Source organism: Acinonyx jubatus, chromosome E2, assembly GCF_027475565.1.
Source record: "Acinonyx jubatus isolate Ajub_Pintada_27869175 chromosome E2, VMU_Ajub_asm_v1.0, whole genome shotgun sequence".
NCBI classification, from domain to species: domain Eukaryota; kingdom Metazoa; phylum Chordata; class Mammalia; order Carnivora; family Felidae; genus Acinonyx; species Acinonyx jubatus.
In genome coordinates, this window is record NC_069396.1 from 13,367,803 (window position 1) to 13,380,138 (window position 12,336).

At 50.6% G+C, this 12,336-nt stretch overlaps 1 protein-coding gene and 3 non-coding genes across 5 annotated transcripts in view; 3 read left to right on the forward strand and 1 right to left on the reverse strand.

Annotated features, from left to right (window-relative positions):
• Window positions 1–12,336, reverse strand: part of VAC14 (VAC14 component of PIKFYVE complex) — a 101,827-nt gene that overhangs the window by 87,542 nt on the left and 1,949 nt on the right. For both annotated transcript variants that reach the window (XM_027076175.2, XM_027076174.2), the window contains exons 2-3: window positions 1,235–1,385; window positions 752–919 (exon numbers count right to left, since the gene is read on the reverse strand). In XM_027076175.2, the coding sequence (XP_026931976.1) occupies window positions 752–919; window positions 1,235–1,385 (319 nt within the window). The remainder of the gene's footprint in view (window positions 1–751; window positions 920–1,234; window positions 1,386–12,336) is intronic.
• Window positions 3,603–3,673, forward strand: TRNAG-GCC (transfer RNA glycine (anticodon GCC)). Its single transcript has one exon. It is a non-coding gene; the product is annotated as a tRNA-Gly (tRNA).
• On the forward strand, window positions 4,280–4,350 carry TRNAG-GCC (transfer RNA glycine (anticodon GCC)). The gene has a single exon. It is a non-coding gene; the product is annotated as a tRNA-Gly (tRNA).
• Window positions 9,882–9,966, forward strand: TRNAQ-UUG (transfer RNA glutamine (anticodon UUG)). The gene has a single exon. It is a non-coding gene; the product is annotated as a tRNA-Gln (tRNA).

The following is a 12,336-nucleotide window of genomic DNA, read 5'->3' on the forward strand; positions in this document are numbered from 1 at the left end:
ATACATAAGACAAGGAACCCACTAAAAACCCACGGCCAAGGCCCTGGCACAGCTTGGAATACTGAACAGGCACCCCTTCCACAGAAAAAACTGAAGAAAGGTAGGGGATGTAGCGACAGGCAAAGCGGAACCTGGCTAAGGAACCGAAATGCGGTGGACTTCCTGTTCTGTTCAGGGACCTCTGAGACCTGCTGCCACCAGGTCAGGTGGTTGGTTCCCACTGGCCTTTCTTGAGGGTTTCCAATCTTCAAATGTTGGGTCTTCTCTCCACTCCTGGAGGCTGGTACCCTGGATGTGACTATGGTGGTCAGCAGAGCCCCGTGAGGCTGAGCGAGGTGCTCGGGAGGGTGTGTGAGGGGCTCCACTGCCTTTGTAAGTAGGGTTTTTTTTCTACAGCTTACAGGCCAGTGCTCCCCTTGTAGAGGAAATACAGTCTGTACTATTGATCCACCATCTCCACCTTCTATAGGGGAGGTGAGGGCTTTTCAAACTGTTTTCTTCCCTCTACTCCATGGTGGACTGACACTCTGATAAAATGCAGTACAAATCAATTAAGAGAGAAATGGAAAAAAACCCAACATAAACACAAGCTCATTAAATTATTATTAAACTCAACGGATGAGTCGCCCTGGCAGACCCATGTTTACCTGCTCTGCCTGCATGTGGGGAAAGGGACCCAAGCACTCAAGGCCCCAAAGGTCATGTGAGCGGGTGGGGTGGGCTCAGCCTGGCTGGAGTGGGGGGCGCTCACCTTGCTGAGCCCATCGAAGAGCACGTTGAAGTGGGGCAGCACGGCACCACGGGCCACCTTGACAATGTTGTACAGGGCTTCGCACGCATAGTAGCGCAGCCTGCTGTCCGCGTCATTGAAGCAGGTCAGCACCGGCTCAATCAGCTCCTTCAGGTACAACCCCGAGTCCTGCAATGGGGCAGGAGGAGAAACAGCTCAAGATGGGTCAGGATGTGGGCCCCCAGCACCCAGTCGACATCCCAGTGCCCCTGTGAGGCTTGGGCCTTTGTGTGAGGGCTGGCCTTACAGACGCTTGGCAAGTCGGCCTCCAAACTAGGAGCCATGCCATGGAAGAAGGGTGCAAGGCTGCAAAGCCAGCCTTGCTAGACTTAGGTGTGGAGACAATGGCACTAAAGCAGAAGTCTGCAACACCCTGCTGGGTCTCAGGGGTGAGAGAGCAAAGGTCATCATTGCCATGTCTGTCCCCCCAGGAGAAAGGCCCACCTTGCCCAGGGCAATAGAGCAGGCGGCCAGGCCGATGAGGCCCCCTTTCCGACTGTGGGGGTGCTGAGACAGGGCAAACTCCTGAGACAGGGTCTGGATCACATGCTTGATTTGCACGGTGTTGTTCTGGGCCACGAACTCCCGGACCAGCCTGGAGAGACAGGAGAGAGGGGTTGAACAAGCAGTGGAGTCAGGCTTCCCTGGCGGCTGGATCCGGGGGCCGGGGGATACAGGAGGGAGATGAGATGGCCTGTTCAGAAAGAGGAATCGGAAGTCACGCATCAGGGTGGGCCCTCCTCAGCTCTTCCGCCGACTAGAAGGCGCTGGCTGGCTCACGATTGTTTCCCTATTCTGGGTCACAGTTTCCCTTTGTGTATAACAGAATGAGGGATGGCGGAGCTACCTCATTTCTGGGAATCTGGGAGCTCTGAGAGAATGAAAGGGAATGTCTTGTTGGGGACCCAAAATTGTAACATGGTCAGTTGGTCAACCAACTCTATTCAACACTTGCTCAACCCTTCATTTCTGCACCCAACAGGTTTTCTGTGTCTGTGTCATCTCCAAGGATAGCACTGAATCAGGTCCAAGAGCAATGGGCAAGATCCATACGCAAACAAGTAATTGTAACAACGTGGTGCCAATGATACCACAGAAGCCAGAAAAATGCCATGGGCTGAATACGAGGTGCCATTTGGGTCAGATGTTAAAAACACCCACAGGCACTTTCCAGGTAAAGGGCACGGCATCTTAGGCCCAGGGAAGAGACTGGCCAGAGGCAGAGAGCTCTGAAAAGACACAATGTATTTAAAGGAGGAGGAAGAGTTTGGTTTGTGGAAGGAAAACAACCATCAAGGTGACAGTCATGGCAACGGGATGATCTATGACTTACCCATTCATTCATTCATTCATTCATTCATATCTATGTTTTAATTAGGTATCTCTGGTGACAGCCTGGAGAGGCTAGGCTGTGGGGGCTGGTTTGACAGAAAACGGAAGAAATCCCCGTGGAACATCACAGCTGTCAGGGTCAGGAAGGAGGGCCTGAGACATGGGTGAGGCATGGAAAGAGCAGGGAAGGGTTGTTCTATATCAGACAGAAAAGCATTAGGAACCCATGTAACACGGGAGGCAAGAAGGGCAGGTCTAAAATGTCCAAGGTCTCCAACTGGGGCCTGAGGCTAAGAGGGAGAAGGGAGGTGTGAGGGAGGCCTCCATGAGGGACCAGTCTCAGGGAATGGATAACCAGCTCCCCAGATAACTGATGGAGGTATGGCCTGGGTGTCAGGGATATCTTTCTACAAGTGGGATTGCAGCCAGACCTTGAAGGAGGCAGGGAGAGGGGAGACAGAAGTGTTCTAGGCAGGAGGAGATGAATGAGCCAAGGCGAGGAGGGGGAGCCAGGCAAGCTTATCTGGGGCCCCTGAGAACAGAGCAGCAGGGGGGAATCTACCAGGATGGCTGGCTATGGCCATTCCAGCCATCTCAGATTAGGGAGAATGGATCCTGCAGCGTGGGTAATAGAGAAGCTTCTCATGGTTTTTGAGGCGGATGTCTTAAGAAGCTGTGAGTTGGACAGAGACCATCCCATCATCCAAGCATGAGGGAGTACCAGTGTAGCAGCCAAAGGACTGACGGTCTACACAATATAGACTTTTTGAAGCAGCTGCCTGGACTCACTAATTGCTCTGTGTCCATCATGGCAGGACACTGCTTGCCTGCCACATAAATGGGGGTCTCAAGTTGGCTCGAAGACTTTTAAGGACAGTCAAGTCCAAAAGGTATCAATTAGTCTAGGTGGCTCCAGCTCCGTGTCAGGAACCTGCCAGTAATTAGAGACGTTCAAAAATAAACGTGCGGCCCTATGAGGCAAAGACCACTCCTACAAAAAGGTTGTTCGATGAGGGGTTGACACAGTTTGACGAAAATTTAATACAGCAAGTCGCATGGGGCACCTATTTTGTGCCAGGCGCTGTGTGCACAGAGGTGAACTAAACAGGCCTGGCTCTCAACCTGGTGGATGTGGGAGCAGGGACGGGTATTTCGGGAAGTTGGTATACCAACGGCCTTGTGAGGTGTCTCTCTCCCTATCTTTACAGGGTGAGATTCCACCAAGTCCACCCCAGGGGGCTGAGGGCTGTGGATGCACCCAGGGCCTCCAGGTGTAACTTCAATGCCAACTCTGTAGGCTCCCGCACTCCCAAAGCAGTCTAATAAGGCCCAGCAAGGATGGTTCTCTGTATGCCTGTCTGGCTTCCCAAACTAGACAAACCGGCCAGGTGAGGTGCAGTGACCTGCAGGCGCTGCTCAGAGTATCCACAGACACAGCCACTTGAGAAAAGCCCTGCAGAGGTGTCAGAGAACAGCTGGAGCATTGGTGGTTCAGTGGTAGAATTCTCGCCTGCCACGCGGGAGGCCCGGGTTCGATTCCCGGCCAATGCAGGGCAGCTCTTTTGCCTTTTCCTGGCAGGCTTCCCCTCCCACAGAGATCCTGCTGGAGAAGACAGTCTCCTCAACCATGCTGACCTGCAGCAGCTCAGGGTGCTATGAATCTGACCTCACTCCCCGGGAGCAGCTGGACTTTCCAGGGAGGCACTGCTGGCTGTGGGATCAAGGCCTTCACGCCCTGCACCAGTGAGGGACTCGGACTGGGCCAGTCTCCAGCGGGAAGCTGGGGTGAAACCTGAGAACTGTAAAACAGCTCAGCACACAGTAAGCATGGAATGGGGAAACCCACACATCCAAGGGGCAGAAAGTCACCCAAAGCCTCCAAGTACTTTTTGCTACTGAGGAGGGACTCGAGCTCTAGTTTCTGTCCTGAGGTCTGAAGGCAAAGCAACTTCTCTCTCTCTCTTTCCCTCCCCATCCCCCACCCACGCACACACCCCTCTACCTCCTTCCTTCAGCTCTGGAGCCTATGCTGTTCTTAAGGCTGTGCTGATGTGGCAGCATCAGAGCCTGGCCTTATATTCTGTGAATCAGCAGATCTACTAGGAGGCTCAGGACGAGGGTTAAAGGGAGGTGCGCACACAGCTGATCACAGCTGGAGCATTGGTGGTTCAGTGGTAGAATTCTCGCCTGCCACGCGGGAGGCCCGGGTTCGATTCCCGGCCAATGCAAACAGTAAAACTCTTTTAACCTTAGAAGATTGGCTTTGAGATTTCACACTGCCTAAAGAATATGTAAGTACAGTCTGACAACTGAGAATGACTTGTTTCTAGCATGAGTTTTAACTATCTTTGGCAAAAAAATACTCAGTTTCCTGAATTCCATAAACATCCAGAACCTGTCTCTCCCTGTTCTTGGGCCCAGGGTGTGGGGATCACCAAAGCCACTGGAAGCAGCTGTGCCACGTGCTCCTGTCCAGAGAGCCTGCCTGGGGACTCTGGCTGCCCACAGCACTCCTGAGGAAGCCAGGCCGTGTTTCTGCTCAGGACAAGTTAGAGCAGAACATGGAGCGGGACTAAGCACATCCCTGACGCTTCTGCAGGGCGCCTGCAGAGAAGATCCGGCTGTGCCAGCAGCACAGCCATCCTGGAACCATGGCATCGCCTGTCTGCTTGTTCCAGGGTCACTACAGGTCCCTGAGCACCTGGAAAGGGCACATTCTTCCCTGTTCTGCAGCCAGCATAGGGTATCCGTTCCCAGCCGTGAGGGGCTCTCTGCTGGGGAGGAAATGAGACCGCACACAAGACTTGCATGCAAAGCAGAGACAAAATGATCTGGTGACAAGCTCTTGAGGCGAGGAGGGCAGGCAAGAGTGAGCATGCCTGCCATCTGGTGGGAAGGGATGAGGCATGGCTTCACGAGGGGCAGCATTTGAGAGGGACTCTGAAGGATGAGCGGTATTCTTGCTGGAACTGACCAGGACCAGGCAGCCCACACAGAGGGAACAGCGTGAACACTGGCTTAGAGTAAGGTGAGAGGCGTTTGGTTTGGCAGAGCAAAGGACACAGGGAGAAGAGAGGTGGGTGACAGGGCCAGAAAAGCTGCTCCCAGTCACGTGCATGGCAAAGTAACTGGCATTTAATTCTGGTGGCAGTAAGGAGCTGCAGGTGAGAGTAACCTGCAGGGGCAGGTGGTAAGGGTTTGAATGCCATTAGGGAGCTCTGAAGAATCTGAAGGCTTACAGAGACTGGCAAGAGACTGTGAGGCACGGGGCTTTAATGTTGGGGTGTCAGGGCGTATGAGCACCAGGGTCTCCCAAAGGCAGGAGATGCACAAGCAGGACATTCATATTTAGCACTCCCCCCCACGACTCCACAGCCCCAGGAGCACCTTTCTCATTTACTCAACACCAGCTAGAAGGCCTCCCCACCCTGAATCCTTCCAGGGCTCAACATAGGATGCCCCAGGCCACTGCAAAAATGATGGCCTGTTTGAGTCCTGAGGCCCCCGCACCCCACACACTTAGGGGTATGTCCAGGGAAACAAGACAACAATGGATCCTCCTGGAGAGAAAGCCATGAGAACACGCACTCACCAATATACCATCAGCTTAGCGAGCGGTGGGCCTGGTCCTGTGGGTCAACTGTAGGGCCACAGCAGGAAGAGCTGTCTCACCAATCAACCCTGCCCTCCTTACCTGGCACTCAGGGCAACCACAACAGGCCCAGGTTAGCCTCTCTAGTCTTACTGCCCGCTGCCCAGCAGAACTGTCCACTCTAGCCAGACCCACACTCACACTGTAAACCTGGGCCCTGCTCGATCCCTCCCTGGACACCCCCGTGTACCTCCCTGTCCAGGACAGCCCCTGTTCCACATCCTACCCGGTCTTCAAAGTCTGGCTCAAATCCAACCCCCTGCTTTTCCTGACCATCCCAGGAAGTGATCACTCCTCCACTGAATACTGAAGGACTAACTCAGTGACCCTCTCATTCTGTTCCCAGCAACACACTGGCCAATGTCATGGACTCCTCGTGTACATCTCTATCTCCACAGCTCCCTGGTAAGGCTGGAAGGACAGAGTTGGGGCACGATTTTCTGGGTCTCTCGTGCTAGCCCTTACAGAGTCTAGTACTCTGCTCACGGCATATGGGGAACCAGCCAGCACAGATTGCACGGCAGACCTGGAGGGAACCCCACGCTGTTGTATGCATGACACAAAGCGGCCTACTATTCTAGACCTAACCTGCTGGCTCAACCACTACCGTATCTAGGCGGTCCTAAGCCCTGAGTGTTAGGATTCATGTCAGGAGGAGCAAAGGGCACCATTACTGGGATCCCCAAAGGCACACTGTGAAATGCACCCAATCAACCATGTCGCCAGAGCTATGGCTGGGGAAAGGTGCAGAAGCCACAGTGTGCTCTGAAGGCCACCTGCCAAGGGGTGGAGGGGTGCCCTAACCCCTCTCGAGGTGCTCCAAAACAGGCCCAGTCAACAGGACTTGCCTCTCGACTACACACAGGTCTTTGGAGAGAAAACGCAACTTACAAAGGAAGGCAGAGTAAGTGGAGTTTAAACTCCAGGGGTGGGCACTCCCGATTTCAGGCCAAGTCTCTCTTCAAAAGACCACATTGTTTCCTCTTTCATCCACAGGCTGCGAGCCACAGGCCGGGATCTGAAGTTGCACTACTTTTGATGTTAATATTTGCCCCAGAAACTCTCAGATCACAAATTTCTGGGACCCTCACTGACGTAAAGGTCACAGGCATTACTGTTCTATGTGCCAGAGAAGAGGGGTCTGTTTCTGTCTGGTTCCCTCTAAAAAGTGTTAAAAACCCAGGCTGATGACGGGTCCTCTAGAGGCTACTGCCTCCATTCTCGTGGTCAGAGGTGTCGCTGGATGGCACGAACACTCCTTCCCCAGAGGCACAAACCCAAGGTGGCCACTCCAAGCTTGTGACACGGTCCCCAACAGCGCAAAGTGCCACGCTGACTACCCCCTCCTTGAGAGAAGGAGCCCCAGACAGGGGAGGACATGTTGGGAACTGCCATCAGGCAAAAGGGAAACCATCTCAGCAGCACAACCACACCCCTCCCTGGACCCCCTGGCATCTGTGACACAGCACAGGGACAATCACAGGCCCCAGGGGACTGGTGATCAACCCCTTCCTGGGGAATACACTCCACAATGAGTATTTCAGTTATTTCCTGGAACAACCTGCTTCTGCAGTGATCATCATCTCATCCTGCAGATTTGAAACGGAGCCTCAGGGAGACCAAGTCCCCTGCCTGGGGCCTCAGAAGATCTGAATCCGTGATGCACCACAAAGTCCACGCCCTTTCAGCTGTACACCAGCTCCTCTCTCCCATCTTCTCAAAGCCCTTCAACTGGAAAGTGAACACACCCAGTTAGAGGGGACACCCCTCGTGGAGAACCGAGGCCGCACGTGACATGCGGCTTTCTCCACACATTTCCCCATCCTGTTCAGTGTTCAGACACCCCTGAAGCGGTCCTCCACCACACAAGGGGGGTGCAGGGGACGTGCACATTTGCCATGTCTGAAACGCTCCACAGCTGGTCTTCTGCTATGAAGGCGGGAAATCAGTAACTATTTGGTGAGCACTTACTATCTGCTAGGTGATAAATGCTGGATGCTTTACATGCCTTGTGTAATTTAAACTTTCTCCCCCTCCGCAAATATCACGGCTACAGCTTGTTGCACGCCTACTGGGTGCCAGACACTTGACATTAAAAAAAATTTTTTTTTAATGTTTACTTATTTTTAAGAGAAAAAGAGAGACTGAGAGAAAGAGAGAGAGAAAAAGAGACACCAAGCACAAGTGGGGGAGGGGCAGAGAGAGGGAGACAGAATCCAAAGCAGGCTCCCGGCTCCGAGCTGTCAGCATAGAGCCCAGTGAGGGGCTTGAACTCATGAGCCGTGAGATCATAACCTGCGCTGAAGTCAGAAGCTTAACCGACTGAGCCATCCAGGTGCCCTGACATTTTTAAAATTTTATTTTTATTTTGAGAGAGAAAGCAAGAGAGAGCACGAGCAGGGGAGGGACACAGAGACAGGGAGAGAGAGAATCCCAAGCACGCTCCAAGCTGACAGCACAGAGCCCGATGCATGGCTTGATCCCATGAACCGTGAGATTGCGACCTGAGCCAAAATCAAGAGTTGGATGCTCAAGTGAATGAACATTTCTTATTTCATTGAGTCCCAACCCCTCTTTTATTTGGTGATGTCCAAATGTCCCAGCCAGTAGGTGGCAGAGGTTTTAGTCACTGCACTCATATTTCTATGTCTTCGGAGAAGATGCCCTTGACTGTACGGCAGGGCTACTAATCTCAATAACTTTACATTATTTCTAGAGAATGAGTAAGATAAGGCATGTCATGTGCTCTGGGTAGTACATGCTCACACAGCAGTCTCAGTGCAAAGTCAGAATCAGAGAGACAAACTGTGATCTTACGCACACCACACGAGATCATGTTCATTCACTAAACGTGACTGGGAGTCTGCTATGCTCCTGGCTCCAAAAAGGATAGGAAGATAAATCCAGAACTGTGCTTATTTCTGTGTTGTAAAGCTTTCTGCATGCCCCCGGGGCGGCTGCCTTTTCCTGTCCTGGCGAGTGTGCTCACTGCTGCCATTCTCTACATCATGCGCTGTATTCAGATGGCACATCCAGGCAGCAGTTTCCCAAAGATTATCTGGCTAAAAATCTCCATCTGCTTTGCTGCGCTTTTAAGTAATTTGGTTTCCACTGGCTCACCAGTTTCCAGTAATTGAACAGGAAAAGTGGAATGTTTGCCTCTGAGAAAGGCCCAAAGACTTTTACAAAAGGCCTAGAGTTAAATGACAAGATACACTGAGCATCCACTGGAGAGATCAGTGGACAAACTATACAGGAGAAACGAGCCCAAGACAACAGATGTTTGAATCTCAGGTAACAATAACTGTGACCATTTAATGAGTGCTTCCCTCACATTGCAACAGAACACTACAGGCAGTTTTATTTTTTAAAACTGATAGAATTCACATGTCATAAATTCACTTAAAAATGTTTTTATTTACTTACTTTGAGAGAGAGAGCGCATGTGTGTAACCATGGGAGGGGCAGAGAGTAGAGAGAGAATCCCAAGGAGGCTCCACGTGGTCAGCACAGAGTCTGACGTGGGACTCGAGCCCACGAACCGTGAGATCATGACCTTAGCCAAAATCAAGAGTCACATGCTTAACCAACCGAGCCACCCAGATGCCCCATAAATTCGCTCTTTTAATGTGTACAATTCAGTGTACCCATTAGCAGTCACTCCCCATGTTCCCCAAATCCCCTCCCCTAAGCCCTGATCCACTTTCTATGAATTTGCCTATTTGAGATATTTCATAGAAACAACATTTTCAAATAAATGAAACACATGGCTGGCTCCTTTTTACTTTTCAAGGTGCATTTTTGTTTAACACAAGGAAACTGAGGCACAGAAAATTAAACCAGAGGTCACAAACTCAAACACTTATAGGGGCCAAGCAGGAGATACAAGGGAGAAGGCCAAGGGAGGAAAGGCTGTTGGGAACTTGCCAATACAGGAAGCAACCTGGGGAGCCCATGTCCTGGTCCATGGGGAGACCCCGAGGTCCCCCTTATCTGCTATGTGGGACTGTGGGCCCCACAGAGACACATTTCCAATTCCTTGGAAGCCACAAACCCAAACCCAAATGTCACTGTGACATTTCTCAATTTAAAGTACCTTACAGGGGTGCCTGGGTGGCTCAGTTGGTTGAGCGTCTGATTTTGGATCAGGTTATGATTTCATGGTTTGCGGGTTCGAGCCCCACTTTGGGCTGTGTGCTGACACCTTAGAGCCTGGAGCCTGTTTTGGATTCAGTGTCCCCCTCTCTCTGCCCCCTTCCCTTCTCGCATTCTGTTTCTCTCTCAAAAATAAATAAAACATTAAAAAAATTTTTTTTAACTACTTTACAATTCAGGCCAAACCAAACAGGTCTACCAGCAGGACACAGTCAATGGCTGCTGGTCTATAACCCTTGGATTAAGTAAATTGCGGAGGGTTCCACCGCTAAAGGAGAGCAGAGCTGGGTGGAATTCTGACCCACACTTGCATTAAGCCACTGGTGATGAACAGTATCTCTTCACAGGGGTGGTAGGCTCTAGAGCCAGGTCAAACTCAACAGTTAACCTTTATCTGATCAAAGAACGCCAGAGATCCCTACCCCCTCCCCAGCAGGCAAAGGACGCATTATTCAGGAGCCCTGATCCCACAAGCCCTCCCTCATGCTTTGGTGTTCTCAGGGGGCTCGGCCGGGGCACCTACATTTGCTGCTTTTTGGAACTCAAAGTTCAGGAACACAAGAGACTTGACACTGAGCCCATCCCTAGTTACAATGAGGGATTGTAACTCACTATCTCTCCCAGCCCGCAGTGAGGGGGCCCTGCCACCAGTGTGGGGCACGGCACCCCAGCAGAGTGAGCGTCCACCAAAGTTAGCAGAGTGCCTTCTGGCATTTCTCCCTGACACTACACTCTCCTGGAGAGCAGAGCCTGGGGTCTTACCAACCTTTTCATCAGGACTTATCAGTGACTATGTCCCCTGAAAGTAACTGAGAGCCCACCAAACCTGAAATACTCCATTCTATAATTTTAGCCTAAGTGCCCTATCTTTTAGAAAACTGTGTGGGCATGTTGGTGTCAGGCTGCAGGGGCAAAAGCTCTCCAGGATTGTGTACAGCAGGCTCACACATTTAGCGATCAGATCTTGGGTCACTTAACCCAGCCTACTCTCGAGATTCTAGAGTCTGAGATTCTTCAACTGAGCCAAGCATCCATCTCTCTTCATTTTTAGTGTTTGAGAGGCCTGTCATAAAGAGAAAACACTCTCCTCTTACTATGAATTTTAATCCCTCACTGGAAAATCATATGCAGTACTGGCTCTGTCCAACTGAGCAGATGACACTGGAAAAGTTGCAGTTAGAACAACCATGGAGGTGCTCAAGTATGAAATTTCCTTCTTGGTAGGTAAAACTGTTCACTGTAGTGGGGAAGCCTTTTGAGACTGATGAACTTGCTTTTCTTTTCTTTTCTTTTTTGTTGTTGTTGCTTTTACTCCAGGTTCTAGCTGTGAAACCTTGGGAAGATTACTTAACCTCAAGGAGCTTCTGTTTCCTCATCTGTGAAATGCCACTACCTAGCTCAAATTTTGCATCCATGCAAAATAAAGAGATCAAATATGTGCAATGACCACACAAAGGGAAGCTTTACTATCCTCCTCTCCCCAGACGGGCAGACAGCATTTTACACATGATCACTTTTTTTTTTTTTTTTTAATGATCACCGTTATGGATGGAATCGTATCCTCGCCAAATCCATATGTTGAAGTCTTAAACCTCTCTGTGACTGTATTTGGAGATACGGTCTCTAAGGAAGTAATTAAGGTTAAATGAGGTCATAAAGGTGTGGTCCTGACCCAACAGAATTAGTGTCTTTATAAACAGACACACCAGAAAACTCTTTGGTGAAACACAGATAAGTAAGTCACTATCTGTCCCTAAGCAATCTGTGATAACTAAATTCAGAGGAAAACCTCAAACCAGGCATTCCTTATTCCACATATGGCTGAAGAAGGCTGGAAACAGACTGGAGAGCCTTTTACACCAGTGCTCTCAGACTTTAATGTGTACACAAATCACCCAGGGATCTTATTAAAACGCACAATCGGATCCACAGGTCTGGGGTGAGGCTAGAGAATCCCTTTCTAACAAGCTCCCAGGTGATCCTGATGCTGCTAGTGTGTGGGCTACACTTTTGGGTAGCAAAGTCCTTAGATGGCAATGTTATTTCCCCACCAAAAATGTACGGCCATTCACTCAGACTGTCAAATGCTGCGTCAAGTACTGACGATAAATAAAACAGGGTCTCCGCTCTTCAGGAGTCCATAGTCCAATTAAAGCCTGGAGGTTTCTCTGAATCCCACAATCAAGGGCAAAGCTGAATAAAAACAAGAACCCCATTAAGGACAAAACCCTTAAGGAACAGCGTGCAGTGAGAGCACTTACAGGGGCTGTGCTGGAGGCAACAGTGATGCTGAGATGAATACCTCTATTCAAGGACTCAACAGATGAGTCGAGCTATGGTAAAAATCAGACTTTCCTGAGAAGCAGACTGCATGCTGGACAAAATTGGGTGTCAAGGTAGCTTCAAA